Here is a 23,128-nt window from a genome sequence, read left to right on the forward strand (position 1 = left end):
GAACAGTTCTTCAACAAATGCATCAGCTAAAACTGGGGAAATCAATTTATTGCAAATTAGAATAAATCATTACTGATTCAGGTTGTGGGGGAGACAGGGAAAGAAAATAAGAACATTTACACATTTAGAGAAAACACTTTTCCTCCATGTTTCCCAGGTTCAAGTTCACTCCAAGCACCTCTCCTCCCCTCATTAGCACTGCTGGTTGCACTCTGTCCCTTTGGTGAGGCACTGGGAAGCCCCTTCTTCCTTCTCACTATTTTCCTCTGCTGCAGCATCAATCCTCCACAGGCTGTAGGGAATATCTGCTCCACCACAGTGCACCTCCTCCTCCTCAACTTCCTCTTTAACCTCTTCCTCTTACACCTCCTCCTCTGCCCTTGGTGTTCCCTCTGTTGTTTACCACTCCTTTTATTTTTTCCTTCACTCTCTGTCTTTCTTTGGTCTTTCTGAAATGTGTTACCCCAAGGTGCCACTGTCTTGGCTGAGGGATCAGCCATGTCTTGTGATGGGTCCATTGGAGGCAACTGGGACTGGCTGTTCCCAGCACATGGCAACCCTGGCCTTTCTCACAGGCCTCCTGCTGCCAGCTTTTCCATTTATCCCAAACAGACCAGGTGTGACCTGCTCTGTTACAAAGTGGAGGGAAGATGCCCCATCAAGAGCATTCATGCTCTTGTGTCTGACCCTACCAGCAGAGTGGTCAGATCTGTCACTATAGGATAGTGGCAGGCAAATTTCCAGTGGCATTGGAGAGTGGACTGCAACTGAAGCTGGTGGGAGAGACCTCTCAAATCACATGAGACCTCAACTTTCTCATTGTGTTAGCCTGGTACCTGGCAGGAGTGCAGTTCTCTGGTCTGGAATAGCCAGGGCAGGCCAGAGCTGGCTGGGCTGGGCTGGGCTGGGCTGCAGCAAGGGGTGAAGGTGCCTTGTGGTCCCTGTGGTCACTGGGCCCAGCTGGAGCTTTCTCAGCCACAGAGCAGGAGCAGAGGCCCTGCGCCAGGACTCCACGGGGAGCAGTGGTACAGAAGGCAAAGGTGTGTGGAATACAGTCACACCCGTGAGGCCCATGAGGCCCCAAGTTCCTGGATTACTTTAACTGCAACTGTAGAACATGGTAAGAGGGCAGAAAGAGACTGGGAAGGAAGACCAAGGAATGCTGCAGTTTTCTCTGAAATAATTTTCAGAAAATGCTGCCACAGGAAGATTATGTTCAGACACTTGATATTTTAGGAGAACTAGTGAGGGCAGGACACCAAGTTACCTAAAAGAGCAGTGCTAAGTACAGAATTAGAAGAAGAAGGAGGAGCAGAAAAGAAGGTAGCAATATTCCAAGTCCTATTAATTTTTTTAAGTCCACCTAATTTCAACATAGGGTTAAAAATACAAAAATCTCAAAAATCCCAAACCTCTTGAGGATTCTTCCTTCTAGGAATTTAAGTTTTGAAGCAAAATCTAGTTTTCTGTCCTTATCTTTTTTTTTTCTTTTTTTTTTTTCTTTTTTTTCTTTTTTCTGTCCCACATCTTTCTCTCAGTCTAATATTTAATTGGCTTTGGCAGAGGTGATCTATTGCTAGTTCTGTGTCAGGTTCTTGACAGTAACTTCATAGGGTCTGAGATTTTTCCAGTCATCTCATGTTCCTATTTAAAATATCTTAACTGGAAAGCTTAGATAACCTAATTTGAGAGACTGCCATTTTGCAACAAAATTCCATCTGGTCAACATTAGATCCGCTAACCATGGCTGACGTGAAAAATAAGCTTGTTTTCATATGGAGGCTGTACAACTTCAGTTAAACATGATTTGGAGCAGGATAACTTACTATTAATGAGCATCAGCACCAGCTAGCTTTTAAGAATTCACATTTCAAAGCACACTTGTCAGTCTGCTACTCACTTCCTGCTTCTTCGGAAGATTCAGAATTTAGGCTTTGTAGGAATGGTGGCTTTTACAGAACTTTCAGGCTTCAGGGAGGACATAAACAAGGAACCTGCATATGGAAAAAAATTAAAATTATGTGAAACTGAAGGAACTGAATATTACATAGTGCTATTGCCAGCCCTACTACTAAATGGATATTTTTAATAAATAAACAAACAGGTCATAATATCCTTGGCAAAGACTTACAAGGATATTCACAGCTGAAACAAGGATGAAGCAATGCCTCCCACATCCTCCAAAAATATACTGACAGACTGTGAGGAAGATGTTTCAGTATCTGCTTAAATGTAAGCTGATGAAGCACAAGAAGCCAAGGAGGTGAAATGTGTATGTGATTGCCATGTCACTGTAGAATGAAGAAATTGCTTTATTCCTCTCTGCAGTGGGACCTGTGCTGTAAAGGCAGTGCAGAGATACCGTGCCACTTTTACTTTTTCCCTTTAGGAAATTACACCACTCGTCAGTACAGCACAGAGAGCAACTCCCCTACAGACAGCAAAAGAGAGGCAGAGGTCTCTGTGCACAACTCAGAAGAAGAGCAAACAAACTCCTTGTACTGCAAGAATTTCACCTAAGCTCTAAACTTGTCCTGCTAAACTACAGAGCTTGGTTAACAACCTGCAGGGAATGATGATGAGGTTTTCTCCAGATCTTCTTGCTTTTTAATAAGTATTCTTTCCTGCTCCAAGGCTTCTATGTACTTGGAATAGGACCAGGAAGCCTGCAAGAATCATCAAAAACCTCCAGGTGATATCAATGTAGTTTCTGATCCATTTCAACAATAAGATAAAAAACTTGTTTATATTATATTCCTATTACTGGATAATTACAAATATTAAGAAGATCTTCTTTCACTACAATATTGCAATAATGGGAAAAAGAGTAAGTAAATCTCAAACCACCGTGATTTAAGCAAGTCTGACAGATACAATGTTTATATTTATTCTCCATCCCTTGTCTGAGTGTTATTCCCTCTCCTTTCTTCTTCAAAAACAAAGCAGCAGATCTTTACCCTCCCAAAATATCATTTGTGCTATCAAGGACTTAATTTTATCTCTATGCTACACACTTAGTCCTACTCTTGGACTATGATTGCTCTATTTGACATGAACCTAAACCAGCAACTGATTTGTTGCATATAAGAAAAACTGTTTCTAGCTTATGTCCTTTCACTGAATGTCTCATTAGCCACAAAGCTCCTTCTGCCTGCCCTCTCCAGCAGAATGCTGCTACCACTAGAGGCAGATCAACTGGAGATGTCATCTTTTCCTTTTCTAAGGATAAAATACTGCTCTTAAAGAAAACAACCACAGTTCAGACTGCATGTAAATAATAGGTTGCTCTTCCAAAACAGGATGAGAACTGCACTTTTATTTGGCTAGGTTTTTATCTTATGGCATGAGAAGTTTGGAGCCCATTTGTCATATCATGGTTCAGTAAGAACTTCTATCACTTTCCTATAGTAGGAAGGAGCTTGCAGAAGGAAGAACAAACTGCCCTTTAAAATATTATTGTTTATTCTACCTCTTCTTGAGGGCTTAAATGTATTCCAGGGATGTACTGGCTCACTCAACTCACTTTTTTTTTTAATAGGTATGAGCAAAAGTAAAAAGGTCCACTTAAGGGTAAGAGTGTAAGCTTATCTATGCAATTCACACTGTGGTTTCAGATTTTGGGGGTATTTCACAGTACCTTTTTCTATATTCTGCTCTTCACTACCATAATGTCATAGGAGGAGTTCTATGGAATGCAAGCAGTAGCCAAAGTGTGATTTACTCCCAATTCACATGACATATCTGTGCTTATGTGGTTGCACAGTTTCCCTATTATGTTCTGGCAATGCCAACTCAGCCATGAATGATCCCTTGATATGCCCAATGTAGCTTGTTTGTTTTTCCCATTTCCCAGTAAAATAACTGTTACCTTTTCACTACTGATTTGATGCATGGTCAGAGTCGTTATGGAAGAAGTCTTCACGTGGTATTTGCTGTCAGATTTTCAAATACCTAGATTTTCTAAAGGAGTTCAACTTCAGTTTTCGACATATGACCAGAACAGGACTCTAGCCTAAACCAAATTCTTTCAGGATATGAATTCCACAAATAATGAAAAGCTTGTTATTCCAGAATTGAACCACCTTTTATTCAATTTATCTTTAAATATAGATTCTTTTTTAATCTATACACCGTAAGACCTTAACATTCTGTTAGCTATTAATACTACTCAGAACCTACATCTTAAAAAAAATTAATAAAGAACAAAAAAAATCAACTGTAAGGTAGGTAAACTTACAACAGCAAAGCTAATTGTAGAAGAATGGTTGTTGAAGAACCATCTGACAACAGTATTCAAAACCAAACTCCCCCTTCCCCAAGATCATTTCATCTCTCTTCAAAGATATTTGCAGAAACATGTATTATTTACCTTCCTTCCATGTCCTTCTGTAGATGCTAAAAGTGTTGATGATCTTCTCTTCACATCAAGCTCATCTAGCAAAACACTCCTTGGCAGTTGAGTCAAGGGCTTAAGCTGAGTCAAGGGCTCAGGCTGAGTCAAGGACTTGCGTCGAGTCAAGGACTTGGGTTGAGTCAAGGACTTAAGTTGAGCCAAATTAATGAGTTTTTTCCCTGCTTCTTTGCCCTGTAAAAAACACCTCATAATTAGATGTGAACAACAATTTCAGAGCTAAAGTAAAAAAAAAAGTCTGAGGAACCAAAAACCTTCATTGGAAATGAGATAGTGTCATTTTCAGTAATGTTTTGTAATGCTTAGTTTCATAATTCATCACACTGAGCATATTTTAAAATAGCAGCTGTTTTTTTAAAGCATTTCTTCGTTCTAGTTCATGTTCCCTGTGCTCTACACTCCTGCAGATCATCTTTCTTTCAGATTCAATACCTGCTCCAAAATATACCTAGGTGACAGGGCAGATCTTCAACAGAACATATTTTAAGAACAGAGCCTCTAATTTGGCCTTGAGCATAAATGTAGAAGGCAGGATTTGTTGTGATTAATTCCAGGTTGGTCTAGTAGCCGTGTATGAACTACAGTATACAAGTTAGGAAAGGAGGCAATGTACAATCTACAGTGAAGAACAAGGCATTGTAACCCTTGGCAAACTGCTCTGGTCATGACGAACTGTCATTTTCATGTTGGTTTGTTTCACCTTTGCACATTCTGTCTGATGATCCTAAAACTCTTTATAATCATCAACCGATGTTCATATTTGATGTCACAAAGAGGTCTCTCTAAGAGCTGAGTATTATAACCCTCCCATGTTCCAAGTGAGAAAGTAATAAAAAAAAATGGTTCCCAAAGTCACTTAGCAAGTCTTTGAAAAATCTGGAAAAGGATCACACTGTCTCGTTTCCTTGCTCCCTAAGTGCCTTTTTCTTCCTCATAATTCCCACTGTCCTGTAAGAGTGACTTTTGGGTACAGAACTGCCCAGGCAGTGTGATGCTGATCTCTTCTCTGCAGAAACAGGCTTGGTAACTTCTGTGGCACACTCAGCTAGTGGAATGGGGATGCCAATGCAAACACAGAGGTACTGTGAATACTATTACACTGCAGTTTATGTTTGCTGGCTCTCTCAATGAGAATGGTGAATTAAGCAAGGTCTTTAATAATGACTTCTCATAATACATTAATCAATATTATAGTGGATTTAGAGCCCATGCCATTACACCACTTACTAACAAATAAGCTCATTGCTCAGAGACATAGCAGAAACATGGAAAAGGAAAATAATGCTGATGGCTTTCTTTGCTAAGGACATGGAAAGAGTATGTTCAAATCTACAACGTAAGTTAAAGCTAAAATTTTAGAGCTATTTTGTGCACTTGAAAGCAAAAAAATCTAAAATCTATTTTGGAGATAAAATGTTGTCATGTATATAACAAAATACTAGTACTGGCATCAAGGCAGTCTGCAAAAGTGACTTATATATTTGAAAGTATGTGGTATGTGCATCTAGCAGCTAACAAAGGAAAAATTCAATTCCTAGGATGCCTTTGGTAGAATTTTCCCCTTAAATAACAAATAGGCAAACAAAAAATATTGAGATAGTCAAACAATACCAAGTTATGCATCATTGCTCAGTGAAAAGCTCCTTGTCTGCCCATTTTTTCCACTATACTACATGAAAGTCCAACTCTTATCTGTTCAGTTCTAAAACTGAGGTGAGCACAAGTAGATTCAGTGCCCTGGGGATACACGTGTAATGAAAGAAGAAAGCAAATTCCTCCCCAGGACTATGATTGTGCTGTTTGACATAAACCCAAAACAGCAACTGATTTGTGGGGTGGAGAGGAAATATATATATAAAAAAGCTTTTTCTAGCCCTTGCCAGAGCTTTGCTCTTGTTCAATGAGCCTGGTAGGGCAGAGGAACACAGTCCTTATTTTCATTGCCAAGAAATCATCACCTTCCACAAGCCAACAAGTGAACCTGCTATTGCTCTCATGTTAGATGAATCTTATCAGTATCCTTCAGGGATACTGCATCATTTGAATTATGTTGTCACTGAGAGATCAGAAATCTCAGGCAAGAGAACAGGAAATGGCAAATTCTTTAAACAATACCAGAAAGGGAAAAGTATTTTTTAAATATTGGAAAAAATTATGTGTTGCACCCATTCTTTTAAGAGATTTTTAAAAGTAACTGGTTTACTGGTTTGTGGGTTTTTTTTGTTTTTTTTGGTTTTTTTTTGGTGAAGAGAAGAATAGTCTACAAGCTGTTTACTAAGCTGCATTCTCTGTCACTTTCTAAAATTTCTTACTCTATTTCCCTGCTTAGAAGCATAAGTCACCATTCCCCTTTGTTCTCCATAAAAGCTAGGCTTTTGCCCTCCTGCCTAAGATTTGCTATTTATTCCTTGATCATAATCAGAAATCTCATACACAGGCAACAAACAGATGGAAAATAAGTCTAAAAATGCAAAAGTTTATTACTTTGAAATACTGCATTCTTGCACTATCAGTATTGCCAATGGCCTTGGCAGACACATGCATATGGCGACATTGTGCTTTGGAGAAAGTAAGATGAGTTCTTGGATTTTAGACTTCCCTTGACATTGGTGTGTGGTCTTGAGTAATGCTTCACTGGTCCTCAGCTTTCGTGTGCATAAAGAATAACAATGTATGTACATCCTTATGGGCCTGTGTCTCTATCTGTCCAGATACCTGTGTGGTTCATACTACGTGGAACATCTCAACACATCTACATGGTATTTAGAATACAGAAAGGTCTTCTCTGTAATGCTACTTATTATAGTTTGCAAGTCCAGTTCTCTGCCCTTAAAAGAATGTTCTTTCCTCAAAGCTTGCCAAACAATTGTATTTAATAAAAAATAAACTTTTTCAAAGCCTATAATCAATAGAAAAAGAAGTCCATTATGTATTAATTTTAAAAATCCAAGAAAAACAATTTTACAAACAAGCATTCCATTGTAGAGGTCAGTTTTGTTAATGTGCTGAAACTGTCTGGAAACTTGCTGTGAACAGGTCTAACAATTTCACTTTCACAGCTGAGAAATATTCAAGAAAAGGCAAAGATTATGCAAAGGAATTATCACATAAATATGTTTTTTAATAATGTGCAGGACTTTCAAATGGTCCTTCTGGAAAACAGGTATAGAATCAATTTTGATTTGGGTTTGGTTTGATTTCAGTTGTGGTCCAGAACATAAATTCTAATATAAGACAATACATCATGAAAGCACAAACAGATCTGCAATAGCCCACAGTACACATGGACTGTACACATATTTATTGTTCTTAATGTAGTCTTCTTTTTCACTCTTCCCTTGGCACAAAAGGTGACTAAAATACATTTTTTCTTCTGGTTAATAATTAAAGGAGCATTCCATTGACTCACCTGCTTCAAGTCCAACATATATGTATGTATTGGCAGGACTGAGAACTAATCACCTTAGGACTGGGTTGCATGTAAAGCTTGAAATCTAACAAGATTAGGTAGCTTTGGATCAGGCTGGGAAAGGGATATTCTATTTTATGTATCTTTGCTCATTTTATTTAGGTCATCAGTGGTCACCTGAAGCTTTACAAGCCTTACCTTTGCTGTTATCCCTTCCATCTTTTGCATCTCTTTTTCCCCTTTTTTCTCCAAGGCAACTAGAATTTTGTTACTCTCCGGACTGCTTTGGAATTTACAAAATTCTGGCCAAAATTTAAACAGAAGAGCAAAAATACTCATCTGTGCAGAAAGAAAATAAAGTCAATCTTGACCGTATTAAGGAAACAGTTGACTGTAAAATAAAATGCAGAATGAGATAACTATTTTTTTTGAACACACAGCCTTGTTCCTCCCACGTACTCTGTCCTGACATTTCAGCTCAGCTTTGCTCAGCACATGCTTTTCATCAGTGTGTTTATTACTGGTGAGAAATCTTCCTAAAACACAGTTAAAAGGCACTTTCTTTTTTTATATTTCCCTAAACAATTGTTTGCATTAATGAAAACATCCATCACTTTTTACAAGTATTCTTGATAAAATATACACTAGTAGAATTGCTTTTGCACCACTGTTCTGCTCAAGTATTTCAAATATTCAGTTCATTAGGGAGAGGGCTTTTTTCCCCCTCCTTAAGAGAAAGGAAATACTTTTTTGCCTCTGGAAAGGCTCTTAAACCACATTACAGATCTATGAGCAAATCTTGGATAATTTTTAAATGATATAATCTCTCACAGGGTCGTTTTTGAACTAGAATAAGAAAAACAATTTTAGAAAAGCAAACAGAGGGGCTCAGTGAATTCTGTTGCTGCACGTACTAAGGCTCACATTCTTCAATTTATTTAGATATTTAATTTGCATTGAGAAACCTGGCTTCAAAGGAGCCAAGCCTGCTCACTGCTTCTGGCTCAACAGGCTTGAAAGTGACATGTGAGCCACTGTCAGGTTCCAGTCACAGCTTTCTGGCCTAGTTCTTCCTTTGGTTTTGTGCCACATTTCTGGGGTTCACTGGGTTTTACACAGGCTGGAACAAGACTTCCCTTTCTCTTAGGATCTATATAAACCCTTTTCTCTGAGAAATCATTCTTCTCTTGTCATCCAAACACTTTATGGACTCACAGTTGATGTCTAAAGGCATTGGTGGCAATTATATAGGAAAAGAAAAACAAATATTTTCTTGGACTTAGAAGATAAGGCAGTATCAAGGGATAAGAAAATAATAAGTCTGTAGTAAAGGTTCCAAAATTGCTAGTCAACCTGATTAATAGAAAGATCAGAGAGAAAATTGTCTACAGCCATTTAATACATGCTTTCTGTAATAAAGGAGGGAAAGACATTCAGCAAGTTAAGCTGTCTTTGTGCTTTACTCACATCTGCATCTTTCATAAAACATGAAAACCACAGACTTTCTATCTCCAAATTACTTCTGTGACATTAACCAAGTGGCCAAGAACAAGCAATTAAGAACATAGAATTCATTTCTACTGCCAGAATTCGTAACACAGACTTGGATAACACCTTTCCAGGATCAACTAGCTGTCAGAGATTTTCTTTATTGAGCAGTACATATCTGAAGACTCTCTTCCATCTCCACCTTACATTCATTGATATATATTACCATAGCTTTCTCCTTCAAGCCCAGGCTTGTGTGTGGAGTCCTAACTGTCACATAAGCAATGAAGACTGTTCTTAAAATCAGGCACTCAGTCCCTAGCCAGATCTATTACAGATTCACTCATCTTCTTACCTGTGCCTCTCTAAAAATGTAAGGTCCTAGTTCTTTCCTACGCTCCACAATCTTCTTTGCTTGTTCAGGTGGGATGTCAATCTGCAAAGCTGGGGGTATGGCAGAATTAATAAAGCAGTCAATAATAGCTGTGATCTTTTTCTGAACTATGGCATCAGCACAATGAGAATGGCACAAGTCCTGAAAGATTAAAAATACCATTTTCAGTCAAATGGAGACATAGGCAAGAACTTTTATAGGGCACCACTGATCAAAGAGTCAAACAAAAATAATTATACAATAAATTTTTTTCAGTATGCAGTGCAAAATTCTTTTGGTAAATGTGCATGGTCAAAACCATACTTCAGATATGAATGGGGCTTCTGGTTTGCAAATGCAGATGCATAGCAATCACTGCTTTTAGGTGATAATCTCTGCCTGTATGTTTGAATGGAACAGCATAGATTTTAAGTGCACACTGGCAAATAGGAGACATTTATGAAAAGAGAAACACATCTACAAGTGTGAAATGCACTGATTTTCACAATGAGCCTGCTATGACTTGCATAGCCATGATAACTAAAAGATAAAGAAATGTTTTAAGTGCTCCAAAAAAAGAGGGGAAATATTTAGATGGTACAAGATATTCTAACCACGAATGTTGTCACAAGAGGGGACAATGTCAGCTACCAGTACAATCTTCCATTTCTTGAAATCTTTTACTTTCACCATTCATTAAGATTTTCTAATTTCCCAAAACCTCAGGGTTTGAAAAAACTCTGTACACTATAGAATACAAAACAAACCTGAACTTACAGGAGTGAGATGTCAAAGGAACATTGGAGTTTTCTACTTTTTAAATATGATCCTATTGTTCTTGTAAAGTCTGTTATTATTGTGTTTTGACACCCTGACGATGCCAACATTGGACTTTGACATGAGGAAAACATAATTCAAAGAGTGTCCTTACAACACTTCGAAACATGAACTTTCCCTTTATCCATACATTTCAAGAAATTTATATGACACTAGAAGACTGTCATGTATATCATAGAAGCACAGTGAGCACTCGAGTTTTCAGGAAGAGAGCTCTTTAAATGAAGAATCTGAATTTAGTTTTGGTATAGAAGGCTATATATTTACTTTGCAGAGAAATCGAAACCATGACTTTTAACCAGAAATGTGGTATGTGAAAGAGTTGGCTTGCTTTGTTATGAATATTTTTAATTTTGGGAAGGAAAAAAAAATAATTATAATAACAACTATAATAAAGAAAGGCAATGCAAAAACATATTCAGTATATCCTAAGAATATATATTATGGCTTTCTTCGCTCATCTAGCATAGAAGGCAGAGAGCTGTAATAAGACAAACAAGTCATATAATATGAAGAGAGATGAGACCAAGCATAGATAACCAGATGGAAATGATCCACAGAACTATGTTTCTTCATATTTGCTAAAAAAAAAAAATCTTGTTTTTGGATTGTCCCAAGATGAGTCTCCAGCCTCATGGGTTATGGGGAGCGATGCAGTCATTGACAGCTAAAGGGAGTTCTGTCTAAATTGATGGCATGATAGGGCTCAGACAATACAAGTATGCACTGTGCAAAGTGCTGCCCACGCCTTTGGCAATATTCCTGCAGTTCAGCCTGACCCACAACACTCCTACTACTCCAGCCCTTTGCTTCTACAAAGAGCATCAACTGCCAACCATGACAAATTGCATGCATGGAGAAATATGGTCAGATTCTACTTTTTCTGGATAACAAGACAAATAAAATTAACATAAATGCAGGAAAGGGGGTGGCACAAAAAACAATGAAGGCTTTCTTCAGAAAGAAGTTCTACAAAGAAAAAGAGTTAACACCACGCTCCACATTAATTTGCAGAAAGTTTCCATGTCCTCCATAATGTAGCAATGAAGAATCACAAGTCTCAAAACAACTTCAAATATCTAGAAAAGGGTTTATGTATGGAACACCGGGTGCCTTCATACCAGAGGTTTAATCTGAACTAGTCACTCTGTAACCATGAGAGAGCCAGCAGCACCCCCAGAGAGTATTTCAGCCAGTGATCCCCTGCCTGGGGATCAGAGCCTTTGTGGGGAAGAGAGATTGTCCCCTGGAAATAGGAGCTTCAGCTTCTAAAGCAGACACCAAATTCAAATTAATAAAATTAAACAGTGAAAGTACACCTACATGCCTGCAATGGATCTCCAAGTGCTACTGCAACAGCAATGGTGTTTACAGCCCAATTTCTGAGCAGGTTGGCTAATCTCATACTCCCTGCCTGCCACATCCATGTAGGCTATGTTCAGGAGCCAAGGAGAGGTTCTGCACTCTGGTAGCACTTTTGCATCAGGAATATCCCAGAGGCAAAAGGAATGAGGAATACATGAAAGATCTGTGCTGTCCTTGCCTTCTGTCCAGGATATTTCTAGGAGACTGCAGTGTGATTCAAAGTTTAACTCCAGAGGTTTTCCATTGTGTTTCAACCCACACAAGCAATTTCACAAAACTACATATATGGAGAGAGACATAATCCCCAGTGACTTTTCCCATCACATTTTACTTCGGTCCCAAGCTCAAGTCAAATTTGATTATACAAAATACTAGGGAGCTGCGGTCTGCATGGTATATATAGGGTTTTTTTGATAGATACCATCTTTACATCTGTAGATTTGACTGAATTTTAAAGTTACCTCAATTTTGAGAAATTACCAAATTCAGATAGCAGCTATAAAGACAGAATGAACATTTTAATGCTTGCATATTTCTATTGCTCAACAGATGTATACCAAACTCTGGGCCTTAGCAAGATAGCAGTGCTCCTTTAAAGACTCAGAATGCTATAGTTTGAAGAAGCATAAATACAGGGATAATGAATTTGAGTCAAGAATAGCTACTCTTCAGAAGTGAGGATTTTCACTGACAAAAAAACACAGTTTAAACAGTGAAAGAGCTTTACTATGAACAACAGAATGCCTATAGATATTTTTATTAAAATTCTCCTAATATGCAAGAATGGATGCATTTGCTTACAAATTGAATGCTATTCCCTTTGCTCTGTTTTACCACCATACCTTATACTTTTGCACCTCTTGCCAAAAGAGCACTCCGTTCCCCAGGAGGTCTCCCTTCAGTGCCACAAAGCGTTGAAACAGATTTGCTGTCACTGGATCCAACAGCGCCTTGCGGAAAGCAATAATTTCACTAGATGAAGAAATACTCTTATTGTCCACATGCTGTCAAAAGAAGAAATAGATGCACCAAATAAACTTTGTTTCAAAAAGCAATAACAAAGGCATTAGTTAGTGTAAACTGTCTGATTCTTATCTTTGCACTGACCCTAACTTTCAGTAGTTTATGAGTTTATGACATGGATACAATAAAATGTGGCAAGGTTTCATTTCTTCCTTTCCTTTTTTTTTTTTTTATTTTTTTTTTTCTCCCCAGTTTGGTTTGGGGAACATTTTTTGGAAGATGTGATGGAGAGGAAATGACTGACAATGATTTAGACCATATGACTGCATACTACAAAGTATAGAAACAGCTCTTGTTATTGATTATGGTAATGGGCTACTTTTCTAGAGAACAGTTTGAGTTGTATGCAAGCAAACAAAGGAAAAGGAACACACAAACCACATAGCTTAAAGTTGTAAAATGCTTCTGACAGGGATCTCACCAACAAAATGAGGTCTGAAATGTGTTGCTATGATCACCCACAGAAGCCAGAGAGTTTGCTCTCCATGAAATAAAGCTACCAATAGTAAAATAAAGTCATTGAGACATTTTGGAAATCCTCATGCTGCCAAGCACACAACAGTAGGCAGCCAGGAAAGGGTGGGGAAAGAAAGATGGCTTATGCAGGGACAGTTTGTTTGAACTGAAGTTCATGCTGGCCTGCCTTCCTGAACAAACAGTTCTTGTGCTGTTGCTGAAGAGCAAGCCAAACAACCCCCTTTTGTTATCAGATGGATGAATGGAAACCATCTAAAAGTGGTTTAAAACTCTTCAAGTCCTAGAGGGGTGGAGTGCTGTTCAATGGTGAGCATCAGTCAGAAACATTTTTAGTTGTTGCCAAAAGTCCTGGAAATCTAACCTGATCCTAAGCTGAAAGGGTTTCTGCAACTTATCTTAAAAATAGGGGTTATGCTCAGTGTCCTGTCACAGAGCCTGCTAGCGGTGACAGCCTACCCTGGCAAGGAGGGTGGTGGCTGTCCAGAGGGTCCTTGGGTGAAAATAAAGGTAGCTCAGTTTAGGCAGTAGGGTTGGATCTTCTCAGCCCTTCTCTAATTCTCCAAACATGTTCTATTCCCTGTGACCAGAATTTAGGGGACTTTTGAGAAAAATTATTTCTAGGGCATCTTCATGAAAGGAAGAACAAAGCATTGATTCCATCCCTATACCACTATATAAACACTGCTTATTTTATGGGTCAACAACCTTGAAGCAGAACATGGAGAATAACCATCTTCCTGACAAACAGACAAAGGGAAAACTCAGTTAACAGAACCCACATGCACTCTGCATCCCTTTTGTGCTGATGGTTTGCATGGATAATTGGTGACCAGGTCTCTAGTTTGATTTCAACAGACAATAAAAGTTCAACTGAACAAATGTACACAACTTGTATGTTGGCAATCACAAAAAGTTCACTGCTCTTCAAGAGGAAAAAAACCTGGCAAACATCTTATGAAATCTATTATTACAAAGGTTTAGAAAGTTTAAATTTGATATTATCTCAGTGCTGTGAGATTAAAATACAATTCTAAATTAAACAGATACTGTGAGATATGATTAAACCTGCCCACTCTGCTACATACTTCACATTCCCTTTTGTGTCTGCACGTAATCCACTTGCAATAATAAATAAACTACCAGATGCTGGAATGAACAGCTTGTCCAAATAAGTCCACTGCATGCAAAATACAGATAAATTTGAATTAGAGGTACAATATTAGTTTAAGGAGTGTTAATAGTGCTCCAAAGCCCAGGAAAAGAGACCTTTATTTTCAAGTATGACCTCTCCAGACAGAAAGGGAGAGAAACATCTAGCAGGGAGCTAAATTCAGGAGTAATGTGAGTAATCAGTCAACTGTAACCAGTACAGTCATGATTGCTTTTAACAGCATTACATTTGGGTCACACACTGTCAACAGGGAAATTGTGAAGAGTGTGCAAGGTCCAGAGGAAAAAGACTGTGAATCTGCAGGCACAAGAGATATAGTAAATTTCACTCACCTTCCACATCCTGGTTGTCTTTTGCTGGTCTTTGTGTGAAAGATGTTCAGTTATGTCCTTTATCTATAGTTGAACAAAAGATTATTATTCAATTTTTTTATTTTTTTTTTAATTAGCCATTTAATGATTAAAAACCCAGTGGCAGAATAGTTTATGTGTCTTCTTATGGATTTTATGTCTGCAACTCGTTGTGGACTCACACAGAATGACGTCTCTTCTTCAGCTATAAATAAGTACCTGCTCATTAAGACTGGGGAATTAGAGAAGACCAGAGGCAATAACAGTCAAACTATGCACTCCACTGGTACTGGAGTTTACTGTACCCATAATGTTCTGAGGGATCACTTATGTGATGAATAAACTTTGGGTTTGACTTTTTTAAAATATGAAATCATTTTAGTTCCTTTGTACAGCTGTATCAGAAACACAGACTTGATCCTGCAACTTCTTTGTAGCTAAATTACACCTCAAACAAAGGGTAGGTTTCCTGAATAAGGACTCCATAGCATGCCCACACTGTTTTGTCACTGTGAAATATAAAGCCAGTGGAGAATGTCATCTGGTTTCACTTCTTCTAAAATACTTTCTTCAAAGAATCCTTTCATCCTCTGAATTTTCAATAAGAAAGAGAAAAGAGCAATTGGACATAAATAGAGTTAGGGAAAGACTAAAAGTTCATTAGAAGTATGTCTTTCCTGTAAACTGGTTTTTTGAGTTGAATACAGCATTTTCTAAACTACTTGGGCTAATCTCCCTGCTAACACAGTGCAGCAGGTGCAAAACGAGGCATAAGTTAGCTTCCTGACCTGGAAGCAGCTTAACCTCATTGGTCTTCTGCCAGGGCTTGTAAAGGAGGCAGAGTTCAGCTTAAAAAAGGCAGAGGGTTAGGATTTTTTAAAATGTACTTAACATAATAATTGTTAAAATTACAGTTTTTGTTATTAAAACCTATACTTTTCAGATTGCTTAGTGCTCTGAATCAATGGAAAATATTCCATTTACATGCATTTCTAACACTTCTGACTAGCTTCATGATGTTACAAAGATGATAGAAAACAAGTTTCATGAATCGATGCAGTTGCATGTTGCTGCTTCGTTGAATTTTGAAGTTTCCTTCTGCTATGACATTCACATGTCAGAGCTGCTGTGGAAGGGCAACACACCAAGTCTTTGCCTCTGTCACCAGCAGGATGATCCCCTTACATGGATCACAGCCACAGAGGCATTCATAAAAGGCAGATGTTAGCTCTGCCCATTCCTCAGTCTTTCTAATGAACCAGCAGGAGTGAAAGGCTTCTCACTCCCAGCTTTTTGGCAACTTTCTGAAGTAACCAATTGGAGCAAGGCTTGTAGCAGTTAACCTCCCCACTCAAGAATTTCACAAGTTCTGAAGTTGATTCTACAGGCACTGCAGCTCCAGATGGAAGAATGTAGACAGCATAAGAGAAAGAATTATGGCATGGGAAGCTCACTCATTTGCTTGTGTTCTGGTCCCTTTGGAAAAAATCCATTACACAAAGCAGTGTTTCTTCAGTGTGCAACTGTAAGGCTAAGGCAAAATGGCATAGGGAGAGTGTAGCAGTACAGCAAAAATTAGGTCACTCTCCTGGCAGCCTGGATGGCAGCAGAGCTAACACCAGCTGCTTCAGATTTGGTATCTAACAACAATACTGTCAGCTAAACTAAGCCTTCAGATGAACTGCCTTCACACTTACCAAGACAAATGTTTCAACCTGTACATGCTACAGCATCTCTTTCAATGTAACTGAAAGTAAATTATGGGCTGCTTTTCCTCTGAACCTTTCTATTCCAATGGTAAATTATGAGCCAAACAAAAAATAATGTCTGTATGTGTTATTGTTGTTAAAAAATTACCTTTGCTTGCTCCTCTGCCCCAAGGTGTTCATCTGCCAGGAACAATGGCAGCCATTGTTTTTCTAATCTCTTCTGGACGCATTGCTGAACTTCTAGCAGAACTGCTGCCGAAAATTGATCATGAAGGCTTTGTCTCCTTCCTCCACCTGAGTGCATTAGCTAAGCAATCCAAATACAATAACATATGACATAAACGTTTGTGTATACCAAAAGTCCTTTATCTCTCTGCATCCTTGATTTAGCAAAGCATGAGCTTAACTGTAAGCAAAGCACTTAATTCATGCTTACCCAAGGCTCACATGTACTTTTCATAAAAGGGAACAGATTATATTTATCCCTACCTATAATAGGATACAGACTCTGGTGAATAATACCCCAGCTTGACCAAGTAAATTGCCTAAGTATCAAGATATATCAGAGCACCACAGCTCAGACTTGCTGTCTGTGGCTTTACTGACATACTAAAATAGGAAGCTGGAACAAGTCACTGTGCCTGAAAGTAATTTTTACACTTTTTTTGAGCTATCTTGTGCATACTCCGGCTGTGGCCTCAGATCACAGTTCAGGAGAAATATTCTGTAAGAGGAAGAGAGGAAAAGCCTGAACAGGAAGGAAGGAAGGGACCTATACAAACAGAATAGAACCATATTTCTGGCCAAAAATATAGGTAAGATTTGAGGAGATAGCTTGAGGAAAAGCTGGAGCAGACCCACTTGTGGATTTTTATCACAGTCACAGTGATTGTTCTTTATGAATGGCTCTGTAACTGCTACCTTTTCTTTTTGTTCTCTGGTAGCTGGGCTGTTTGGTCCAAAGAAGTACTTGTTGTTTAAGTACTTGGTTCTAATGTCTTTAGATTTTTCATCACTTTTTTCTTTATCCTTTTGGAGCATCTTTCTGAACTCTTCAATATCTAGCCAGCACATGAGATCCATGCTACAAACAAATTTAAACAGAATGTTATTTCAATATTGAGTTAATTTCATCAACATTCTAAGGAGTTACTAGTTTAACCACAACCATACCATTCCAAAGTATTCAAGACCGAAATACCATGTCAGATTGTGCTGAAATTTTATGTAATTTTTTCTCTGCTAGTACCATCAGCGAGACCATCATACTTCCTGAACAGGCAGAGCAAACTTACATCTTAGACATCTCACTTAGGGTGCCATCTGGGGGTACCCTGAAAGGAATAACCTCCTCAATATGCCACTGCTAAATCCAGCAGGGACTGTGGATCAGAACTATTATGCGGAGCTCACAAAGAGAATGAAGAGTGAAATAGAATTTGAATCAGTACTGAGGCTGTGAGCCCCTGAGAGATGAGGTGATGCCTCCTGCTCTGCCTCCTTGTTATATTGCCTGAGAAAGGAGCAGGGATGACAGCTGGGAACATCAGCCCAAGAAATCACCCCCTTCCTGCCTGTGTGAAGTGCTAGAGTTTAAGTCAGTCTGCAGCTGAGCAGATAAAAACAATTAATGGCAAAATTTGTTTCTAGGGCTTTTTGTGGTCTGCTTTCTCATAATTTTCCAATTCTACTATTTATTTCATTAGTCATAGTCAGTGACAAATCATTTCAATGTTGCAATTCTCAATCTATATATTGTCCATAATATTTGAGTGCAAAATATAAATTTAAGTTTGTTTTCATAGAATCATAGAATGGTTTTGTTCTCTAAACCAGACAACAGAGTAAATGACATATCTGCAATTTCAGCTTAATTTATTTGACTATTTTCTGACAGTATCTTATTAGCTGAAATTACATGAACATTTTAGTGAGTACATTCACTGTATCTGCAGCAGGAAATATGAAACACTGAATTCAGACAAATCTGTTCCAGTTTTCCATTTGGTTAATAACTGGCTTTTTCAAAACATTAATCTATGAGTAGCATGTTCAAAAGCATCTGACTGATTTAAGAACAGATGTTCTTCTTTCAAAAGTCTTTTGAGATCCTTACAGAACCCTAAGTTCTATTGAGATTGAAATTCTTTCATTTGCTAGTTCATCACAACATGACTAAGTTCACCCAAATGCAAGTGATCCAAGTTACTGTGGTTTATGGTATAACTCCATGGCATCTACCTATGACAACTGACCAAATATGTGCATCTTTTTAAAAAGTAAAATATATAATCTTCAAGTGTGTTAGATAAACCATTTAGTGGTATCTTATCCTGGCATACTGGATTAGAAGCACATCCATAGTCAATTAGCCTGGCAAGACTAACAAGCGATAATTCACTAACCTGAAGTAACACAAATTGTCCTACAATTGTGTGAATATATCCTATATATTTAACAAAGTATTAATTAATGGAGCTTTGTTTAGTTTCTTACCAGAATTTGTGCACAGGTATTCAGCAGCCTGTGCCACTTACAATTGGACATTATCAGAACCATAAGTTTTGATGAAAAGGCAAATGATGTGTTCATTGATTTTTTCTGAAATTTTCCAGACTGCATTAGTTCTAGGATTCCTTCAGCTTATAGTACCATTAAGCACCTTTACTGTAGCATGCCAGCTGTACTCCAGAGTAACTAGTCTGGACTCAGCCCTAAAACACTTTTGTGAGACTTTTTCAAATGTTTTTCTTCATTATGAAGGTTTATTTTTAAAAAATTAAAGCTTTAAAAATTAAACATTTCTCTGCCTGGCTCTACCACTTAAGATGAGACTTGTCTGTGATTAACAAAGCAGGAAATACCAGAGGTAATTCAGCGTACCTGTCCATGACCTGCTATCTGCTGATTCCTACCATTTTCCCACTTAGAGAGAAACTCAAGACTAGTGGTCTCTCAACTGCAATGTGTGAAGGGGGTGTGCCAGACTATTTGTTAAGGGGCAGGAAGAAAATATTAAAACTTAATTTGCACATGTATATAACATATTAAAAAATGTATATATATACACACACTGGTGTTCCATGCTCAAAAAGTTTTTACTGATGAGATGCATGAGCAAGAAGTTTGGAGACCACTGCTCTAGACAACTAACTCAGCAGTCACTAGACTATAAGCAGCTATACCATAAGAATTTCCATCTGAACTCATTATCTGCAGTCCTTTTGTAGTCAGTAATCTTAGGAATGATTCATCCAAATTGGTTTTAGATTTTACATTCAGAATATAGTGCCCAGAAGTGTGTATTTCTCTCTCACTACAAAGAGAACCTATGTGATGATAAGCAGGAGTGATGACATTGAGCCTTGGCCAGAGGAGTTTTGTGCCAGATGCTCCTTTCTGGGCAGTTTTGAAAAAGCTGACCAATATTCAATGTAAAGCTTCAGCAGTGCTTGACTAGAAGCAACAGGCAATATACCAAGCATCAACTCATGGGAAGCCAGATCAAAGGAAGAAAGTGACAATTTAAAGACAAAAGAAAAAGTGTCCGTTTCTGTTCAGATCTTACTTTTAAAACAAACAAGGCTCACCTTTTCAAAGACTCTGCCTAACTGTACCTTCTAAAAGCCAGTACTTAAATCTGTTCAGCAAACACAAAACTGTGGTTGCTATCACACTGTGAGAATAACATGCCTGTTTTCTATTTGTACATTTTTATAATAACCAGCTTTAATTTTTAAAATGTACTAAACTGAATCTGTACTAAAAAAAAGAAAATTTTACTCATTATAGCCTAGTTGTTCTAGTCAGGAGTTTGCCACTAATCATAGCAGAAACTGAAAGCAGAACTGTAATACAAATATGTCTTGACAGGAGAATTTTTACCCCAAACATGCTAAGACAATTCAGTTGTCTGAACAATGTGTCTGCGTGTTTCATAAATATGCAAAAACATTTTTTAAAATACTAAAATCTGTCAACATTTAGATAGCCAAGATCATTAGCAAATATTTCTTCTGAACTTAGAAACAAGTAAAATAATATTAATGAAGAAACGTACCTAGCAGAATGCTTATTAAGAAAAGCCTGGAACTGTTCTAACTTCTCTTTGTCATGGATCAGGTCAGACAGATTAGGACCTGCCAATTCTTTGGGAGTTTGATGCAAGCGGTGATCTTCTTTGAGAGCCCCCGTGTCAGCAACAGTATTCTGAGGGGAGAAATTATTTTGTTTGCATAACTGTTTTTTTCACCTCTGTATTTTGCTCAGTCTAATAATCCTTGCAATAGATAACCTATCTTTTTAAAATAGCTTTATAATCACTAAGAAAATAAATTGAGTTAAGGCTCCAGCTCTTAGTAAGTTTTACTTTTATGTTTGCTTAAACATATCAGTGTCTGCAGGTTTCATAATCAAATGATCCAAGGTATAGCTGTAATTCACTTGAAATGGAGACATTTACTCAGGAGTTGAGGCCTAAAGACTTTAGGTCTTCCACAGACTTTAGGTCTGATGTTGATGGAACTGACAGAAGACCTGTGTATCCAATCAACACAATGGCTGTCAATCATTCTCAAAATGAATGGTAGAAATCAGACCATTTGCTTCTCCAAACTAGCATCTGGTCAGCTTTTCATTGCTGATACTCAAAGTGTGATTCCCCCCATGACAGAGAAAGGGTTTGTTTTTGTTAATAGGTACTTATCTTACCTCATCCTTCTTGGAACTGCTCACTTGATGCAAAGCCTGGAGCTCTCTAAAGTACACGGAGTCCAGCTGTTGAGTTTCTTCCACCAACTCCACCTAATAAAAATAATATCTTGTATCACCCCTACAGTACACATTATAGAAAAACGGAGAACTACATGGGCACTTTGCCAGTGACAGTGGATAGAAAAGCATACATTTGCCAGTAATGAGACTGATGTTTAAAAGACACAAGAAGTCACATTCTTATGACAAAAAATTCTAGCTCTGGTAGAAAAAACTTCTTGCATCTGTGTAGGATCAGATGCAGATTTCTACAGAATACTACTAAATAACCTAACTATAACTTTAGGCAAATAACTTTTATTTTTAAAACTGCTAAATTTTCATGTGTACATAGTATATCATGTATATTGTGCATATATTATATGGTGTATATTGGGTCAGACGTACCTGATTGCCTATACCAGCAAATTTTATGTCAAACTGCCACTGAGAAGCAGAAAATCATTTCTTGAAACTGGGACTCTAAGAGGGAAATGTCAAGAAGAGTGCCACAGATTTGGAGAAACAGAAATTTAAGATGAGAAAGATGTTAAAATATCTAAACAATAAAGATGAAAGCTTTTTGACTTTCAGTCTTGTCCCCTTTCTTAATATTAACTGTGTGTGATTTGAATTCATGAAGTTGGCATTTTTTAACTTAATTAGAAGCCGTATGTAGCTAGTACAGTTCTTCGTGTTATGTACAATCAGTAACTGTGAAAGAGCTATCTGGTGACCCTCCTGGCTGACTAAATTATTTCAGTGCAGATTTTAGGATATTTAGGAAAATCGAGCCAATGCCGTACACTGATTTGCATATCCTTTACAAAGATTAGAGAGCTGTGATTATCTTATACAAGTGTTTATGTGCCAGAGAAAGATGAGAATGTTTAGATTAATATTCATGATACTTCCATCTAAATGTGAATACCACACTAATCACTGTGTTATCTGAATGTCTTCAAGCTCAATGTAACTTTATTCCATTGTTATAAAGTGCTTTGGGCTATTCTTTCCCTTAAAAGAAAGTATAGTTTAAAATTAAATAGTAAAATAATAATTCAGAACATTTTTCATAAGGTTTAAAGAGAAAGCAGATAGAGGCTGAATGACAGTCAATAGTAAAAAGAAACTCTCTTGATTTCATGTTTCATTTAAAGAAAAAACTATATATATTGAACAGGTCCCAACTGAACAATTTTGGACTCACCTAATTCTTGATATAATATCTTGTTTCATTATGGGCCAAATAAGTCCTGATATAGAGTAGAACAAAGGGGAAGAGTAGAGCCAGGGACTGAACAAAATACAAAGCAGACGTTGTCTTTGTGCTTGGGAAGGAGTGTGCCTAACTATCAGCCTGCACCTAGTACAAAGAGACTGTAGTGCCTCCTAGAACAGGTTGTTTTATGTCCGTGTATTATAATTCTTCACAAACACTTGTATTGTGCAGTCAAAAGGATTTAATTGTTTTTTCGTGCCCAAATTAAGATCTTTGTGTTATTAGAGCACTGAGAAGTCTGCACGTAACCTCACTTGCAAAGTAACGCATTCTCCAAACTGAAAGGACAATAGGTTATCCTGCGGTTAACTCAAGGAGATATAAACTGACACACATATTAACTGCAAGGAAAAGCATATCTCTTCAATTCTTACTTTGCACTAGAAGCAGTGAAAACAGAGAGCTCTAAAGCAGACTCTTTTTTATGTAAAAACAATGTATGAGAACTCTTGGCTGTGTTGATGATTTGACTCAGGGAGGA

The 23,128-nt window shown here is 37.8% G+C and overlaps 1 protein-coding gene across 8 annotated transcripts in view; it reads right to left on the reverse strand.

The window, feature by feature from the left end:
* The window catches only part of RGS22 (regulator of G protein signaling 22), a 65,790-nt gene that overhangs the window by 5,530 nt on the left and 37,132 nt on the right, over positions 1 to 23,128 (reverse strand). For 4 of the 8 annotated variants that reach the window (XM_085573898.1, XM_085573901.1, XM_021529426.4 and 1 more), the window contains 11 exons: positions 21,324 to 21,416; positions 20,674 to 20,822; positions 17,535 to 17,697; positions 16,762 to 16,920; positions 14,887 to 14,949; positions 12,726 to 12,887; positions 9,664 to 9,843; positions 8,019 to 8,159; positions 4,370 to 4,585; positions 2,564 to 2,666; positions 1,901 to 1,994 (listed from right to left, as the gene is read on the reverse strand). In XM_085573898.1, coding sequence (XP_085430024.1) covers positions 1,921 to 1,994; positions 2,564 to 2,666; positions 4,370 to 4,585; positions 8,019 to 8,159; positions 9,664 to 9,843; positions 12,726 to 12,887; positions 14,887 to 14,949; positions 16,762 to 16,920; positions 17,535 to 17,697; positions 20,674 to 20,822; positions 21,324 to 21,416 — 1,503 coding nt within the window. In that variant the 3' untranslated portion in view covers positions 1,901 to 1,920. Of the gene's footprint in view, positions 1 to 1,826; positions 1,995 to 2,563; positions 2,667 to 3,868; positions 3,961 to 4,369; positions 4,586 to 8,018; positions 8,160 to 9,663; positions 9,844 to 12,725; positions 12,888 to 14,886; positions 14,950 to 16,761; positions 16,921 to 17,534; positions 17,698 to 20,673; positions 20,823 to 21,323; positions 21,417 to 23,128 lie in introns of those variants that run through there. The other 4 variants (XR_014953442.1, XR_014953443.1, XM_085573900.1 and 1 more) reach the window with 4 other exon arrangements.

This window comes from Lonchura striata, chromosome 2 (genome assembly GCF_050655825.1).
Source record: "Lonchura striata isolate lonStrDom1 chromosome 2, ASM5065582v1, whole genome shotgun sequence".
Taxonomy (NCBI): Eukaryota; Metazoa; Chordata; class Aves; order Passeriformes; family Estrildidae; genus Lonchura; species Lonchura striata.